This window comes from Triticum urartu, chromosome 3A (assembly GCF_056163025.1).
Source record: "Triticum urartu cultivar PI428250 chromosome 3A, HENAU_Tu73, whole genome shotgun sequence".
Classification (NCBI taxonomy): Eukaryota; Viridiplantae; Streptophyta; class Magnoliopsida; order Poales; family Poaceae; genus Triticum; species Triticum urartu.
In genome coordinates, this window is record NC_141875.1 from 582,978,921 (window position 1) to 582,997,747 (window position 18,827).

The 18,827-nt window shown below is 44.9% G+C and overlaps 2 protein-coding genes across 5 annotated transcripts; both read left to right on the plus strand.

Moving 5' to 3' along the window:
• Nucleotides 1-3,582: 3,582 nt before the first annotated feature.
• Nucleotides 3,583-4,225, plus strand: LOC125530281 (histone H4). Its single transcript, XM_048694671.2, has one exon. The coding sequence runs from the start codon at nucleotides 3,658-3,660 to the stop codon at nucleotides 3,967-3,969; it is 312 nt and encodes a 103-aa protein (XP_048550628.1). The 5' UTR covers nucleotides 3,583-3,657; the 3' UTR covers nucleotides 3,970-4,225.
• A 1,050-nt stretch (nucleotides 4,226-5,275) lies between these two features.
• On the plus strand, nucleotides 5,276-16,426 carry LOC125530282 (SAC3 family protein A). 4 transcript variants are annotated; one of them, XM_048694673.2, is made up of 14 exons: nucleotides 5,277-5,649; nucleotides 9,425-10,240; nucleotides 10,845-11,573; nucleotides 11,940-12,038; nucleotides 12,249-12,352; nucleotides 13,227-13,404; nucleotides 13,544-14,011; nucleotides 14,147-14,287; nucleotides 14,437-14,496; nucleotides 14,931-15,061; nucleotides 15,147-15,280; nucleotides 15,381-15,610; nucleotides 15,695-15,812; nucleotides 15,905-16,426. In XM_048694673.2, the coding sequence occupies exons 1-13, from the start codon at nucleotides 5,596-5,598 to the stop codon at nucleotides 15,791-15,793; spliced, it is 3,243 nt and encodes a 1,080-aa protein (XP_048550630.1). In that variant the 5' UTR covers nucleotides 5,277-5,595; the 3' UTR covers nucleotides 15,794-15,812; nucleotides 15,905-16,426. The 4 variants fall into 4 exon arrangements, with proteins under 4 accessions (XP_048550633.1, XP_048550630.1, XP_048550631.1 ...); XM_048694674.2 differs by having other exon boundaries at nucleotides 15,966-16,426; XM_048694676.2 differs by having other exon boundaries at nucleotides 5,276-5,649; nucleotides 13,269-13,404; nucleotides 15,695-16,426.
• The last annotated feature ends 2,401 nt before the right edge of the window (nucleotides 16,427-18,827 follow it).

Sequence of the window (18,827 nt, forward strand, 5' to 3'; positions counted from 1 at the left end):
TTATTCCTACCAACAAAATTCACATCCATAGATTCATTATTATTCTCAATCAAAGTATACAAAGGCATATTAGGATCAAAAGAAACACTTTTATTAGCAAATAATTTCATAAGTTCATCCATCTTTCCACTCAAAACATTAATTTCTTCTATCGCATGCACTTTCTTATTAGTAGATCTTTCAGTGTGCCATTGAGAATAATTAACCATAATATTATCTAGGAGTTTAGTAGCTTGTCCTAAAGTGATTTCCATAAAAGTGCCTCCCACGACCGAATCTAAAAGATTTCTAGAAGCAAAATTCAATCCGACATATTTTTTTTGTATAATCATCCACAAATTCAAACCATGTGTTGGGCAATTACGTATCATTAATTTCATCCTCTCCCAAGCTTGTGCAGCATGTTCATGATCAAGTTGTTTAAAATTCATAATAACGTTTCTAAGAGAGATGATCTTAGCGGAGGAAAATACTTAGAGATAAAAGCATCCTTGCACTTATTCCAAGAATCAATACTATTTTTAGGAAAAGACGAAAACCAAGCTTTAGCACGATCTCTAATCGAAAAAAGAAATAGCTTTAATTTAACAATATCATTATAAACATCTTTCTTCTTTTGCATAACACACAAATCAACGAAACTATTTAGATGGGTAGCGGCATCTTCACTAGGAAGCCGGAAAAGGGATCTTTCATAACAAGATTCAGCAAGGCAACATTAATTTCACAAGATTCAACATCGGTAAGAGGAGCAATCAGAGTGCTAATAAAATCATTGTTGTTGGTATTGGTAAAGTCACACAATTTAGTGTTATCTTGAGCCATCGTGACAAGCAAGCAATCCAACACACAAGCAAATGAGGAACGGGCAAAAAGAGGCAAATAGAGAAAGAGAGGGAGGATAGAGAGAGAGAGGGCGAATAAAACGGCAAGGGTGAAGTGGGGGAGAGGAAAACGAGGGGCGAATGGCAAATAATGTAATGCGGGAGATAAGGGTTTGTGATGGATACTTGGTATGTTAACTTTTGCGTAGACCTCCCCGGCAACGGCGCCAGAAATCCTTCTTGCTACCTCTTGAGCACTGCGTTGGTTTTCCCTTGAAGAGGAAAGGGTGATGCGGCAAAGTAGCATAAGTATTTCCCTCAGTTTTTGAGAACCAAGGTATCAATCCAGTAGGAGGCTACACGCGAGTCCCTCGCACCTGCACAAAACAAATAAATCCTCGCAACCAACGCGATAATGGGTTGTCAATCCCTACACGGTCACTTACGAGAGTGAGATCTGATAGATATGATAAGATATTATTTTTGGTATTTTTATGATAAAGATGCAAAGTAAGATAAAAGGCAATGAAAGTAACTAAGTGTTGGAAGATTAATATGATGAAGATAGACCCGGGGGCCATAGGTTTCACTAGTGGCTTCTCTCAAGAGCATAAGTATTTTATGGTGGGTGAACGAATTACTGTTGAGCAATTGACAGAATCGAGCATAGTTATGAGAATATCTAGGTATGATTATGTATATAGGCATCACGTCCGAGACAAGTAGACTGACTCCTGCCTACATCTACTACTATTACTCCACACATTAACCGCTATCCAGCATGCATCTAGAGTATTAAGTTCAAGAGAACAGAGTAACACTTTAAGCAAGATGACATGATGTAGAGGGATAAACTCATGCAATATGATGAAAACCCCATCTTGTTATCCTCGATGGCAACAATACAATACGTGCCTTGCTGCCCCTACTGTCACTGGGAAAGGACACCGCAAGATTGAACCCAAAGCTAAGCACTTCTCCCGTTGCAAGAAAGATCAATCTAGTAGGCCAAACCAAACTGATAATTCGAAGAGACTTGCAAAGATAACCAATCATACATAAAAGAATTCAGAGAAGATTCAAATATTGTTCATAGATAAACTTGATCATAAACCCACAATTCATCGGTCTCAACAAACACACCGCAAAAAGAAGATTACATCGAATAGATCTCCACAATAGAGGGGGAGAACTTTGTATTGAGATCCAAAAAGAGAGAAGAAGCCATCTAGCTAATAATTATGGACCCGAAGGTCTGAGGTAAACTACTTACACTTCATCGGAGAGGCTAGGGTGTTGATATAGAAGCCCTCCGTGATCGATGCCCCCTCCGGCGGAGCTCCGGAACAGGCCCCAAGATGGGATCTCGTGGATACGGGAAGTTACGACGGTGGAATTAGGGTTGTGGCTCCGTTTCTGATCGTTTGGGGGTACGTAGGTATATATAGGAGGAAGAAGTACGTCAGTGGAGCAACAGGGGGCCCACGAGGGTGGAGGGCGCGCCTAGGGGGGGTAGGCGCGCCCCCTACCTCGTGGCCTCCCTGTTGGTTGCTTGACATGGGGTCCAAGTCTCCTAGATCTTGTTCGTTCCAAAAATCACATTCCCGAAGGTTTCATTCCGTTTGGACTCCGTTTGATATTCCTTTTCTTCGAAACCCTAAAATAGGCAAAAAACAACAATTCTGGGCTGGGCCTCCGGTTAGTAGGTTAGTCCCAAAAATAATATAAAAGTGGATAATAAAGCCCAATAATGTCCAAAACAAAAGATAATATAGGATGGAGCAATCAAAAATTATAGATACGTTGAAGACGTATCAGACGCCGCCGCCGTGGCTGCGAGTCGGCGGCCCGAGCTGCCACAACTGCCTTCGAGATTTTGGCCGGCCGATCCGCTCTTTCGGCCGGGTTCCGGCCGCGATTCGCCGGCCGCCTCCGCCTCGTGCGTTCGTAGGAACGGTCGGCGTGAATTCGGGGCGGCGGGCGGGGGGCGGTGCCATGGACGCGGCGGCGGAGGGCGAGTTCGCCGCGGCGGCAGTAGAGGCGGCGACGTGGGTCAGCCCACCGGCTGCGGCGGAAGGCGGGGGGGGAGGGAGGGGGCGGACGAGCGGGTCGCTGGTGGGAAGGCAAATGAATTGGCGGTTGGTCGTTTCGCGGGCAGCCGTGGTTTTACATCACTTGTATCTCGTGATGTAAATTTGCATCACGAAGTTTTTAATTTTACATCTCCGGGAGGCGATGGTTCATTTTTTAACATATAGACCGTCTATTAGAGCAGCGCATTTTGCTCTCGAAGCTTCAAAAGTTAGTTATTTTTACATATGGACCGTCTATTGAAGATGTTCTAAGATTGGTCAATAGGTCTCCAAACAAGGAAATATATAGACCGGTTTCACGCTTTCCTGACCCAAACAAAGTTTCCCTTAAACTGATTGTGTAGAGAAAAACTATTAATACCCGTTTAGCAAAAAAAATCTGCTTTAAACTTGTTTTCCTAAAACCCAGCGCTAATACTCTCGATCCAAACAACCACACTATGCAAATCCCGCTTCATTTTCATCCCACTATGCAAACTGGGCACCCAAAAATACAAAAAATCGGCCCCCCCGCCTGCCACGTCACCGATCCGCGCCCTGTCCACGGCACGATCCGCGGCATCTTCGGGAAAAGCAGCCGCAGCCGTTCATCTCCTCTCCATCGAACGGCTCCAGCCGCCTCCAGAACCCCCGCTCACCCTTTATATACCACCCCTTCCCCCTTCTCATCTCACTCACCGCCTCCACCCACCAAAATCCCCAAATCCCCTCTCTTCCCAAGCTACTCGGAGCAGGCAGCCATGTCGGGGCGCGGCAAGGGCGGCAAGGGGCTCGGCAAGGGCGGCGCGAAGCGCCACCGCAAGGTCCTGCGCGACAACATCCAGGGCATCACCAAGCCGGCGATCCGGAGGCTGGCCCGGAGGGGCGGCGTGAAGCGCATCTCGGGGCTCATCTACGAGGAGACCCGCGGCGTGCTCAAGATCTTCCTCGAGAACGTCATCCGCGACGCCGTCACCTACACCGAGCACGCCCGCCGCAAGACCGTCACCGCCATGGACGTCGTCTACGCGCTCAAGCGCCAGGGCCGCACCCTGTACGGCTTCGGCGGCTGAAGAGCCGCGGCGCTGGCTGGCCCTGGCGCACAAGCCCTGGCTCGCGGTCAAGAAATCGAAGGAGGAGAGAAAGCTGTAGTTGATTTGGGTTCTGTGCCTTCCATGCTTAGTACTAGTAGTATCCTATGCTTAGTAGTTTGCTTCCGTGTTCTGAACCTGATGGGCAAATACTGTGTTTGCCGAGTTATATGATTCAGTTAACGAATTGTTCTCTAGTTATGAATTATGCTAATGACGATGCTATTCTGTTTTACAACTCTTTGTGCTACCGCATTTAGCTTGTTGCAAATCCTGTGATGCAATTGTTTTCTGTCCGTCTTGTATTTCTTTTCTGCAGCTGTTTGTCTGTTGATTCGTGGCTGTCTTCTGCAGATCCCGCAACTAATTGTGTGAATATTTTCTGCAAACCTTCATGTGTCAAGATGATGGCGCTGAGCCTATAGGTTCTCATCGTGCGTTGTAATTTCCCTTCTTTTTTCCGATAGTCCGTTTGGGATGCACTGCAGAACGGTTATCCTTTTCATCTAATTTTTTGGTCCTCTTCGCTGGTAACCTGGTTCTGTCCTGCCTGCGTCTCTGTGCAGACCTTAATTTGTCGGTGTAATATGGCCACAACTTTGCGCCTCTTGCTTGTCAGCCCCTCCCAAAGTCAGTTTCGTTGAATTTTCTGCCCTTTTCGAACAGCCTACTTGTGCTCGCTCCAGTACTGATTGGCAATCGACATTGCCATCGTGCTGCTCTAGGCGTTTAATTTGTTGGGACTCAGGAGACGGCCTTCCAAATCAAACGAACCGCAGAAGTAGTGGAGCGATTTGGAAGCCTTTCAGTTTGAGGTTCCTAGCGATGCGTTGATGTTCCCGTGGGATTCCTAATTTCCTACTAGTTGAAAAAAGAGTTATGGCTCCTTAAAAAAAACGAATCAAAAAGGTGTGTACCAGTGTTTTTGGAATATCCATGAAAAATGGTCTTAATTTTTAAAAAATGCACAAGAATTTAAATGTTCAGTATTTTTAAAGATTTTTTTAGTGGAAGTATTTTTTTTGAGCAGTTTAGTGGAAGTTTTTTTTGAGACAATAGTGGAACTATTTTAAAAGAAATGGTTCGTATATTTGGCTATCCATATATTCTGTTTCGCGGGCCGTCTGACGGAACCGGTCCGGGTCCAGGCCCATATTCATTGCCCACCGACCACACCACACCAAACCCACGACCCACGGCCCCTAATAAAGCCGAGGGCCGAAGCCCACCCACCCACAAGTTTCTTCGCTGTCCCTCGTCGTCGTCGGCGCTTCCCCCTCCCGATTCATCGCCGACCCCCTCTCCTCTCCCCCCCCCTCCCGCAGCACTCGCCCGCTCACAGACACCAATCCACTCCGCTGCCTCCCACACTCCTCTCCACCAAGCCACCGCCGGGCCAGAAGACTCTCCCCGGTGTCTCCTCGGCCAATCGCCCCTCGCCGCCCCCCACACGCCTCCCGTTCCTCGCGTGCCTCATTTTCACTTGGCGCGCGCGTCCTTTCGATCCGGCTCTATCCGTCCGTACCACCGGCGAAATCGGGCGGCTCTGCTCTCTGCTGCGAGTAGCTAGGGTTTCAGCCGAGCTCCCGGGCTCCGGGGCGCCGGGGGATGGCGGCTCAGGGAGGCGAGGCGGCTGCCGGATCCGACCCCAAGCCCAACGAGGTATGCTTGCGCCGCTCCTCGTCTCTCAGCAATCCCGAGCTTGCCAGGCCTTTGCTTCCGCCCTGTTTTAACCTTTCCCGGGCTTGCACGCGATTCGTTCTGTTTCCGTTATGGCTTGAGAACTGAGATGCAGATTGGTTGCTCAGTCGGCTAGGATGCTAGTCGATTCGCACTATTATATAGCGTCCGCTTCTTTGCTTTGCTGTGGGATAGTTAGGTCCAACCGAGGCACGTGGATAGTTTGTTCTAGCTGCTGGAGCTTCTATTTGATATCTAATGTTTGCTAATTTACTGCCTCAGAAATGTAGGAATTATGACCAGCGTGACAACTGATGAATTAGCTGATGTAGTGTATTTTGTTTCTGTTCCTTTGCTCATTCACCTATAGATGATATACCTTTCTTGTGATTTAGCCCTCCTGGTAGTTAGTCAATGTGGTAGTATGTGTAAGTTAAGTCGTGAAGTACTCAGGGTGTCAATCCTTGGGGGGCTTAGTATTGGCTCTCAACTTGGATGCTCATGTTTGATGAATTGCCTATAATTGCTTGTGTTCTTGCATGGCAAGCGAATATCTCTAACTGGAGCTGTCATGGCGGAGGTAATGTTTTGAATGTACTGCTTCCTGGAAATGTATGGTGACCATTTTTTGTTGTAACTGGTGTATCCGGCACTAGTGGTAGCTTGTAAATGGGTATTACCTGGATGTTAGTACTTCACCTCTCGGAGCAGGCAGTGGAGCAGGATTAGGCTAGGGTCAGGAACTTGGCACTTGGGTGCCGTGGGGCACACGCTAGGGCTAGGGCTGAAGCCATAGGTGCTGGGAGTACTGGAGGAGGCTAGCGTTCTGGAGCAAATAGAAGGTTTGATTGATGTGACTTGTGTATGTTTCATTATCTAGATGGTCTACCTTACAGTTACAGATGGTAGACTCAAAACTGAAAAGGTTAGAATTCCAAATAGAACTCAAACTGCACCGTTATGTAATCCCCCCCTCAATAAGAATGGTCCTCAAGCCTGACAATCTGAAAACCTGTTTTGAATCTTCGAAGCAGGTTTGCCTTTTTCTTACCTTGTCGCAGTTCCTAGATTTGTTGCGGCTGTAGCGTGTTGTGGCTGCAGACCCGCAACGCTTACATGTATCCACAATGCTGGAAGATAGACTCAAAGAGCTAAGGATGAAACCTCTCATCCGTTGTCTTATCAATATGCTATAGGTATCTGAGAGCCTGTGTTGTTATTACCTATGTCAAGGAGTATTTGTAACTTGCTAACTGGTATTGATTGCTAAGATCAGTGATCTATTGATGAAACCCTGAGCTGTGTCCATCTAGTTGCCCTGATATGGATGGTGATTTGGATCCAGTGATTCAAAAATTTCCACAACCAGGATGTGAGAATTAATGGTATGCTGGTATGTACATTTGGAAATATAAAATCAATGGATACCACAATAGACTGAGAACGAGGTGGCGTCTAGACTCCAAGAAGTGGTATTGAGAGGGAGTGAGTAGGGATGACAATAGGGTCCCATTCTCCAATCAATGATGGGGATGTCCATGTAAACCTAGATTTACAAGGGGATAATTACTGTTCTGAAGATAACCAGACGGCCCCGAAGCACTGGAGTGATCCAGTAGCCGGGAAGGGGCCTAGAAGTGCCTACTATATACCAAACTACACTTGTCTCTACACATTTACAGAGCGTACCCCTGTCCAGTGTCTGGCAGAAAGTTGGGAGCTTCAATTGTTGACTCGTTATCCCCATCTCAGCCCAGGCTAACGGAGCCTGACTTATTCAAGGGAGAGAATGGAGCCTATCGATGCACCCTTGAGAGTAAGATCCTTGGCTCATGTTCCAGAGATACCATAACAAAAGCTCCGCAGGGATGCTAGGGTTTGGGTAGACATAGGTTGTGAAGAGAGAATTACTAGAGACAACAGACTGATGTTTTTGCTTGCCTCCTTACAATAGGGATACATCCCTTATATAGACATTTGAGAATATGTCATAAAAAATATACTGTTTGAAACCACTCTTTAGTATGAATTGGATGGTACTACAATTTTTGTGACACATAACACACGTTTTCAGGGTCTAATTGATGGTCAAAGTTGAACCTCGAGATATGTGTGCGCCATGTAGGGACAGAGGGAGTACCTAATGCTAGGATGGATACACTAAGATAAAACTCCTAGTTTGACACAAACTCTTCTTACAAACTCCCTTCTCTATAGCTGTCTACAACACATACACAGTAAGTATGCAGTGGTATATAGAATGCAGCAAAAAAAAAAACCCTGCCCCACTCGCTCGCACAGGTTCCCCCTTCCCTATTTGCCGCGTACTCTAGTCATTTCCTCCATCAGTATTGAGTACTGCATCTTATACCCGCATGCCAACTTGATGAAGTATCAAGGCGACATAGGTGACCACATGGGCTTGGATTATAGGATACCCTCAACGGCCTCAAGGCATGTATTTTGTGTGGCATGAGGTCATGGCTTTGGCTGTGAAGATTTTAACATTTGGGTTGTCCATTTGTAAAGCAACTGAATTTTTCTTAATCTTAAGTCACATTTTAATTATTATTATCCATTGCATCAACATCCAATCATATGGTTAGTGTCACATCAGTCTCCATGCAAACATGATTGCTACAAAATGGACTCGAGGAAAAAAAGTGCAGCTTGTAAATAGCAAAGTCTCTGAACACTTGTGCTGCAGTAGTTGTTAAGCAGTGTTGCTCGAACTGCAATTTGCAGCCAGTTAATGCTATTGTTTTGTTATTTCTGTGTACTAAGTAATTGATGTGGAGTGCCTCATTGATGCCATTACTCACTTTTTTGCGAGGAATTACTCATTTGCTTTGTTACATCAGCCATTTAGATCTCTCTCTCTCTGTGCATATTTTTCATAAAAAATTGCCACATTAGCAGGGAATTCTGCCTTACATATGCAAAAAGGTGCATCCTATAAATACATTGGGCTTTGTTGTATAACATGCACTTGTCTGTTGAAATATGAATAAGGATATAATACCATTTTCTTTCACATGGTCATGCATTATTGATGAGGATCACTTGCTACCCTGGCAAATGGCTAATGACTTTATGGTTCCTTCCAGACTTCTACCACTGGATTTAATAATATCTTCACCCCAGTAAAGAAACCACTTGGCAGTAATGGTCCGCTCACCTTGGGATCATATGCCAACTGTCCGATCTGCTATTGATGGCTGAGCTTGAGCTTTATATTGCTCACCGCCCAGTGGTGCCCACTGAAATCTCTTTTGCAAAAACACCCTATTCTTCCTTGAAGTTCATGGGCAAACCAAGCAACATCCCGATTCAATTAAATAATTAGTCTTGTAAACTTGTACTCCCTCCGTTCACAAATATGAGATATTCTAACTTTTTCCTGAATCGGATGTATATAGACACGTTTTAGTGTGTTTGTTCACCCATTTCAGTCCGTATGTAGTCCATATTGAAATATCCAAAACATCTTATATTTGTGAACAGAGGGAATAGTATATACTCCTTACTAGTTCTTAGCAACGTACAGATTCCTTACTAGTTTCTTCTGTTTTTTCAAAATCGCTGCTGCCTATAACCTAATATGATTTGATGTCTGGTAGGTGTCAGCTAGGTGGAACAGTGGTGCCTAGTGTGTAGCCTTCACCTTTTAGAACAGTGATTGTAGGTTGGTGATACATGTTTTGCTCATGATCCATAATTATGAGCTGACAATATGTTTGGTCTCACTTAATGACAGGGCTGGAGTGTAGAGCAGACAAGTTCATCTCAGTACCAACCTTCAGCATCGGGTCATCATGCGTGGTCTTCTTCAAGTGGGGCTTCCTGGAACTATTCAGTGGATAATACAAACCAAAATGCAGTTTATTACGATCCACAAAGGGATGTCTCAGTTTCAGGGGCTACTCAAAATGTGACAAATGGTGCACCTCATGTGACTCAACCGGCTGTGGGCACAACTAATGCAACCAATACTTATGCACCTTACTCAAATTCTGTTCAACCTGCCTACAATGCTGCACAATATCCAAACTATTACTATAACTATCCACAACCTGCAAACGATTCTTCTCTTCACCAAGGAGTAGATCAAAGTTCAGGTGCTGCATATCAGCCTCTTACTTCATTTCCGAATTCAGGATCTTACGTTGGTCCTACAAGTAACACATATTATAATGCTGGTGCTGATCAGACTGCGCAAGCATATGCCACCAACAACTATTATTATCAAAACCAGGCCTGGTCTGGAGGAAGTTCTGGAGATGTTCACGCCCAAACATATCAGACTTACGCTCCATCAGATACTAATGCTGCCCAGAGTTCTTGTTCTCTGCCCACCACTTCTTTCCACTATCCTCAACAGTACAACCAGTGGTCTAATTATTATGACCAGTCTGCACCAAACTCCGGTGCCTTAGCAGTTGCTGGCAACAGTGCTTCTGATACAAAATCTCCTAGTGCCGGTTCTGGTTATACATATCCGAGCACCCAGCCGCCTCCACCGGGTACTACCCAACGGAAAAATGATGCTGTTGCACCTACTGCACCTCCCCAGGTATTATTATCAGTTCTGCTTTCTTATTTTGAAGAATTTATGGATTTGACCACATTTTGCATTATTTTTGTGTGCAACTCTGGAATGGCCATGTAGCTTGTCATGGGTAATGTTTTTTCTAAACATAGCTTTGTGCAACTGCCTATGGAAGTATGGTTGATATATTTCTATACTAGATATATTTCATTTTGTAGATATGAGCATATTTTTCTATAGACTTGGTCAAACATAGAGAAGTTTTACTTAGGACAAAGCTAGAGCTTCAATTAATTTGCAACAGAGAGAGTATGTAACAGTGAAGCTACTTACTGCTTTCTAGTTACTTGAAACCTTGCATTGGGTGACAGTGAAGCTACTTACTGCTTTCTAGTTACTTGAAACCTTGCATTGGGTGACAAATGATGCGACATTACTTCTATACGTCCATAAAAGATTACCGGAACCTGTGATACGTCTTTCATTTGACGGTTTTGTTGCATGTGTTAAATTTTATGTGCATCGATGACCATGATGAGAACTCTTCTTTTGGAAGGACAGTTTTTCATGTATTTCTTATGCAATAGCATGCCTTTACCATGTTTTGACTAGCAATTTTTGTGGACAGGCGGTGGGAATCACAGGGTTTCAAAGCCAGCACGTCAACCAGGCACCAGGTGCCCCAGGGTTTCAGAGCCAGCATGTCAACCAGGCACCAGGCGCCCCAGGGTTTCAAAGCCAGCACGTCAACCAGGCACCAGGCGCCCCAGGGTTTCAAAGCCAACACGTCAACCCGGCACCAGGCGTGCAAGGATTTCAAAGCCAGTATGTCAACCTGTCACCAGACACTCCAGGATTTCAAAGCCAGCATGTCAATCCGGCACCAGTCACACCAGGGTTTCAAAGCCAGCACTTGAACCAGGCACCAGGCAACCCAGGTTATGAAAACCCCTATGCTAACAAGACAGCTGCCGTCTCAGGGTTTCAGAACCATTATATCAACCAGGCACCAGCTTACCAACAAAACTCTACAAGTCATAGCCAGTTACCATTAAGTAACCAACGAGATCAACAGAAAGCTTTGCATGCGCAAGGTCCAAGCTCAAATGTTTATTCAGTCAATCATGTTAATGAAAACTCTCAACCAACTTTGCAGGGTTTTGCGAAAACAGTTGCCAGTGTAAATAAAGTACACATCCCGACAAATCCTCGAATAGCTCCAGGTTTCCCAATGTCAATGCCCCAAACCGGGAAGAAATTAGAAGCTGATTCATCGCTAAAACCTGCTTATGTTGGTGTTTCCATGCCCAAGACTGACATGAATGCAGCTCAAGATGGTCATGGAGCTGCCGTTCAGGTGAGACTATATATTCTAGTTACCCCGTTCTTTTTGTTGAGCATCGATGTCCGATGGTGGTATAATTATACAGCTAAGCCAATGGAGTCCTTACTCCTCCAGGCACATGAACCAACCCCCCGTGGAAATGTGAACATGGTAAAACTGAAATGCTAGCGCAGACCAGTACAATTATTGAAGTAGGATTTGTACACTACAGTCCAGAGCCCAGACCCCAATAGAAGTGCCTAGATTCAAACCTTTCAAGTTAAGACTTCGATAAAATAGCACACCTATGTTTGTAGTATTGTATATCGGTGTTCATACCATTCTTGACAACTTTCCACTAACCATCATTCTATTTTATATTATTTTTGTGCTGTCCAGGGATCATTCCCTGTTTCACTTTGTACTTATGTCGAGCGGAATCTTTCCCGTTGCAAGGATGATGCCCAGAGATCTGCCACCCAAAGCATCATGAAGGAGGTTCAGTAATCCATTTTTGTTCTTCTTTTTATCACTGTCTTTGCTTCTGCTTTCCTGAGACCTTGGTTCATGGGATGTTTAATAAAATTTACAAAATAGAACTTAAGTTTCTTTTGGTTGTTCCTTATTAACTTGTATTTTCCTTCCATATCCTTGTAAGTTTAATAAGAGGTTGTTAACTTTCAAAATTTTCTCTTCCTATAATATCAGATGATCACCAAGGCAACTGCTGATGGGACCCTTCATACTAAGAATTGGGACATTGAGCCGTTATTAGCTTTGCCAGAAAATGCTAAAGGCACAAATATGACAAGGTAACCTTTTCCTGTATGGGGCGATACTGCACTAACCAGCAATCGTATGCCAATGACCATCATTCTTTTTATGTAAAAAGGGCAAGGTGCTTTGCTTTGTCCAGCATGGACGGAGTTTGAATTTGAATTCCACATTTTCCCTCAACACTAAACTAAAAACTTGGTGAAAACCAACTCTTTGTTCGGCATGAATGGGATGCCACATTTTTCCTTAACATTTAAACCTAAAAGTTTGGTGAAAACCAACAACGGAAATAACTCTACCAGCATCACGGGCAATAATTAAAGGGAAGCCCGGTGCAAGTAGCTCCCGTTTGTGCAGGGTCTGGGGAAGGGTCCGACCACTTTGGGTCTATAGTACGCAGCCTTTCCCTACATTTCTGCAAGAGGCTGTTTCCAGGACTCGAACCCGTGACCTCGTGGTCACAAGGCAACAACTTTACCGCTGCGCCAAGGCTCCCCTTCCTAGGGACTGTCGCAAATATAAGTAGAAACAAGTGGAGAAATAATATAACTTACATGACTTTGGATTGCAAATTCAACGTGATAACAGAGTGTACGGGCTATTTGCCATCTTAAGCAGCTCAGGTGTATAATTGGGTACCCAAAGAAAAGCATTGCCACTTTTCGGGGTTGGTTCAGTGGATTCTTTATAGTCTGTTATATTGGTCTTGGGAGGGCTTAACTTCTTCCTGGAACTGGCATACGGAAAAAGATTGTGGGGAAGACTTCAGCTTTCATTATAAAAGACACTTATGCTTCCCTGAGAAACGCCCCGAGCGTAGGGAGGACTTAAGATTATGGTAGTAAAGCTGACCCTCCCCCTTAGAGGGCCAATCGGTTAACTAGTCTTGTTTTTTTAATCCTTTGGCAGCAACGCAAAGGATTCAAGTCCCTTCTCCTTTTCAACATCTAGGAGGAGCCCGAGTAGACGTACGAAGAGTAGGTGGGAGCCTGTTGCAGAGGAAAAAGTAACTAACAAGGTGGAGGTTGTTTCGAAAGAGCCAGCAAAAAGTAATGCCTGCACTACTTGGGAAAATACTAGAAGAACGGTAAGCCCTCAGATGGGTTAACATTACATATATGCCTTTCATTCTGGAAATTTTTAACTTGAATACGACCATCTCCCTAGGTTTGTTTTGTTTACTCAAATTCTCTTCTTGGGCAAATAATTGGTTTTATATGTCACAGGGTAACACTTGGAATCTTGGAAACTTTGTCCAGTCGCGTCAGCCTCCTACAAGCCAATGGAATCAGAGGCCCTCTAAAAAGCAGCGGATTGGTGGTAATGCGAATCTAACAAAAAACGGGAATGCTTCTAGTGACAGTGATAAGGAGCAGGATCTTACGAAATATTATGCCAGTTCAATTGCACTAACAAATTCACCGGAGGAGAAGAAGCGACGAGAGCATAGATCTAAGCGATTTGAACGTGGTCAGGGTGCATCATCAAAATCTACGAGTTCCATACCATATAAGGATGGAGCAGCCAATGTATACACAAGGGGAGCCATTTCAATGCTTAACAATAGAAGTAATGGAGATGGTGCTAGCTTGGCGGTGGAGGACATCGACTGGGATGCACTTACAATTAAGGGAACATGTCAGGAAATTGAGAAACGATATCTACGCCTTACATCCGCACCTGATCCAGCCACTGTAAGGATGCTTTGCTAATTTTTTTGTACACTGTAGGCTTGGAAAACATATTGTTGATACAAAAATTAAATTTAGAGATAAATTATGCCTTGTTGCTGTTTTCTTGCTTTAACTTTCTTATCACATCTTTTGCAGGTAAGGCCAGAAGATGTCTTAGAGAAAGCTCTTCACATGGTTGAAACATCTGAAAAGAATTACCTCTATAAATGTGATCAATTGAAATCTATCAGGCAAGACCTTACTGTTCAGAGGATTCAGAACGAGCTGACTGTCAAGGTATTCCTTGATAATAACCTCTCATTGTGGTATACTGCATTTTAGTATCAATCTTCAGATGTACACTGTTTTTCATGGGGGCATCAATCTGCTTTGTCCAAAACTATTTATTTTTTCCTTCTGTATTAATTGTTTCATTCCTGTTTCAGGTTTATGAAACTCATGCACGCTTAGCACTTCAAGCTGGAGATTTGTCCGAATATAATCAGGTTTGCTTAACTTGTTCTGATTCATCTTAGTGCTGAAACAAGTAAAGCAATCTTATTTCGTGTTCTAGTTTCCGAATAGAATAAAGAAGAAAAAATGGGTCACTGATGATGATATTTTTAATAGCAGCACGAGGCTGGGGGGACTTTAAGTCTCCTCCCTGGTGGAACATCCTTCGGAATCCTTGCGCAAATTTCCTTTGGAATCCTCCCCTCGTCGTTAGCTTCCATTTAAGCCGATGCGAGTTCTTTTACAAAAACATATAGCCTTATTTGCAATTTGTTATAGTAATGTAGGGTATTGTCTTTACTTTCTTCTGAAACCAGTAGCTGTATTCTTACTTGATAGTAATTTGTATTGATGATCCAGTTGCCTGAAAGAGAACGAAATCAACAGCCTAGTCTCTTTAATTATTATTTTTTGCAACACTTGGCAGTGTCAATCACAGCTGACGAGGTTATACGGTGAAGGAATCGCTGGCTGTCATCTTGAGTTCTCCGCTTACAACTTGTTGTGTGTCATGTTACACTCTAATAACAAAAGGGACTTGCTTTCATCCATGGCAAGGTATATATATTGAATAATAAGTGCATATACAAAATGGTTATTCCGTTGCTACACTAGCCATATTTGATGCATCTGTTATCCTCAGCTTGTCAAAGGAGGCCAGGCTAGACGAAACAGTCAAGCATGCGCTTGCAGTTCATTCTGCTGTTTCATCTGGAAACTATGTCATGTTCTTTAAATTATACAAGAAGGCACCTGGCTTGAACTCATGTCTTATGGGTAAAGATGATATTTCTTTTACTTGACATTCTTTTGTCAATTTTGATATTAACTTTTCCGTTAAGATGATGCTTGGCTACTTACGCTATTTGCTTTGCAGACCTCTATGTTGAGCGGATGCGTTTTGAGGCAATAAAATGCATGTCAAAATCTTATCGGCCAACTGTACCTGTGAGATATGTTACACGAGTTTTGGGATTCACAAGAGTTGACGTACTTTGTGAGGCTAACGTAGCTGATGGTTTAGAAGAATGTGAGGAATGGTTAAAAGCACATGGTGCCGTTCTTGCAGTAGATGAAAATAGCGGAGAATTACAGATAGACACAAAGGTAAACCTTGCACTTGGTTTATGTAGTGTGTTTGTGGTATCTTATGGTCTTTGAAACATTATGCTATTTCTTTATGCTTGACAGGTTTCTTCTGCTTCTCTATACATGCCGGAGCCTGATAATGCTGTTTCACATGGTGATGCATCTCTTGCCGTAGATGATTTTTTGGCGCGAGCATCATAAAGAATATCATGGTGATTGGGTGAGCAACTTTTACCCTTTTGGCACCGAGCTTTGATGCACTGCGATATTACATATTGCCAATGCCAGTAGAGGAACACTATATTAATGCAGGACATGCACATGAAATTGACCGCGGATGAAGGGTATTGCAACTAATTGGCTTCACAAACAGATGCAGCATGTGAGTAGGCGACATTTTGGTAGCCTCACAATGTGCTCTAGTGCCGTTGGATCCACTGGCAAGTTCTGATAAGCGACTAATCTCCAGCTCTGTGAGTCCCGTATCACAATCAGAAGTATGGGCAGCACTAACAGATATGAATCACCCGGTAAAATTTATATATAGGTCCGAGCATTGAGCATTGCCTTTGTACCGCCTGTTTCTGTCATAACCCAGTTCAGTGTATTGTACAATTTTTGTTCACAATAGGTGTTGCTCGATGTCAGTTTTTGTCAAATTCGACAATACTGATGTTCTGAAATTTTGTTCCCTCATTTTCCTCAGGAGAAGTCATGTTTCTCAGGGTTAGAGCTTGTGGTAAGAGTGACTAATGTTTCATTTTCTGTTACCATGTAGTGGACCGTTGTAAACTGCAGAACAATGGATATGATATGCAAGTGTTTTTGTTGTCTCGTTCAGAGTTGGATGATTCTGCATCATATAGTACTACTGTATGTCTGGCCCAGCCGTTATCGGTACATGGTCCAACTATTTTGTGTGTTTATGCGGCACATGGCCTGCACTACTAACAATGTGTTGGGGATATTACTACCAGTATGATCCGCCCAGGAGGGGCCGGATCAACCCTAATGGCGGGTTACATAAGAAGCCCAATATACATTTAAGATGATAGCTTATTAAACATATAGAAGGCCCAAAGGCCTGGGGCCGGCTTAAGGCCCGATATTGTAAACCACTGTATGTAAGTAAAGACTTGTAAAGAAAGGCATGTAAAGGAAGTCATCGAGCCTGACACGGTCATGAGCCGGCCGGGACTCTGTAGGCCACCAGGCGTCAACCCATGTATATAAGGGGATGACCGGTGGCGGCTTAGGGCAAGAAACAACCAAATCGATAACCAAGCCGGCGAGTTGAGCCCCTTAGAGATCAAAATTTCAGCAATACCAATCCCAACTAGACGTATGCTTTTACCTTCATCGTAAGGGGCCGAACTAATATAAAAACTTGTGTGTCCCTTGTTCCGATTAATCCCTTTAAGCTTCCTAGTGCGATGGCCCTGCGACTAAGTCCTTGCTCTAGGACATCTGCCGTGTCAACTCCACGACAGTTGGTGCCCACCATGGGGCCAGCGCACGGTGGATTTGAGGTCTTGAAGGGCAACTTCGAAGGGCTCAAGGGATACACTGTGGGCCGGATGACCAAGAGTCGTCGCGGCAAGCTCTACATCGACGACGAAGGCTGGGGCCTCGAGGCCGGCTCAATCGAGTACGGTTACCGGGTCTCCTTCGGCGGAATTCACGTCTTCATCGGCCGGATCAGCGAGTCAGGCCCTGAGCCGGACGTCCACACCAACCTCATCGAAACGGCTCAGCGCGCCAGGACCGCCCGTGTTCAATCTGTCGTGAAACATGTCTTCATAGGCTGCATCCATGGCGGTGAATACTCCGAAGGACCGATGGAAGGCGGGGAGACGGCCATCTGCTCTGATACTGCATCATCAACAAGTGAGACGGACTCGTTGTACTAGCTGCAAGACGGCATGCCCGGGGGCTGTTTCGATGGCAACAGTATTCCGGACCCCCTTGAGCCGCCGAATTGGGCCGGAGTCTTCATGGCGGGGACGCAGCCCGGGCAGAATTCTACCGCATCGACAGCAGCAGCTACCGGGTCGGCAGCAGCCGGGCCAGGAGATCCCGCGCGCCCCCCAGCTCAGATTCTAATGGACCTCATGGATCGGCTGACGACTCTGTTAACCGCTGCGGTAGAGCCGACGGATAAAGCTCAGCACGACGCAGAAGTGGCATGCGTGCGGGAGGAGATGGTGCAAGCTAAAGAAAATCTAGCCGCGGAGGAAACCCGGATGGCAGCAGAACGAGCAGCTCTGGACGCTCGTGCTCAGCAACTTCAAGCAGAAACTTCCGGCTCTCGGTGAATCTTAACGCATCAAACGAGGTCATGAGGAGGAGGCATCAGAAAACTCAGTCGCGTCTGCCTCTAACGCTGGATCCGAGGAATTTGTTCCATACACCCGGGGTTGGGGGGAGCCACCCGCCAGAGGCAAACTGGGTCACAACACCCGATGCACCAGTTCAGCCACGCGCCATGGAGCCACCTCGTGTAAATACAACTCCTCCTCGTTATGTGTCAACACCTCCGGGTCACTTCTTCAACCCCCTGGAAAACCTCATCGTAGCGTCGGCTCGTTTGGCTTAGGGCAGTCAAAGCTCTGGCTTGCGCGCAGGAGCGTTTTACTTCTTGGAACCTGGCAGGAAGGATGGACAGCTTCTTCAGGACGTCGCTGAGCCGGTTAGGTTCTTGATTAGCAGGAGAGATGGCAGCCAGAGCCCGTTGTGCGCCGATATACAATCGTTCAACTAAAGTGTATACTGCCTTCAGCTTAATCAACGGGTCTTGGCTCAGATTCTTACTTCGCGGACCTGCATATATTTTTAACAGAGTCAGTTGGCGGATTATACTCCGGTTTGGCAAAAAATATACGAAAGGTCAAATCAGGCAGCTTACCAAAGATAGCAACAACCATCTGAGACACCCGCCCCTTTAAACCGTTCAGCTCTGTTGAAATTTCTTTCAGAGCTGTTTCGGCTGTCTCAGCTCGTCGGGTCAGAAGTGTTTTCTCATTTTCCCAAGTCTTCTCCTTGGCAGCAAAGCTGGTCTTCAAATTTTCCGTTGCAGAAAGGCTTATTTGCAGTTTGGAGGTGGAAGATTTGATTTCTGACTCCTGACTCGCTAGTCGGGTCTTTGCGTCAGTCAATTGAGATTTCAATTCAGACAAGGCATTCTATGAAACGTTCAGATAAGTCAAGGCTTAGTTTCAAATTCGAATATCCAAAT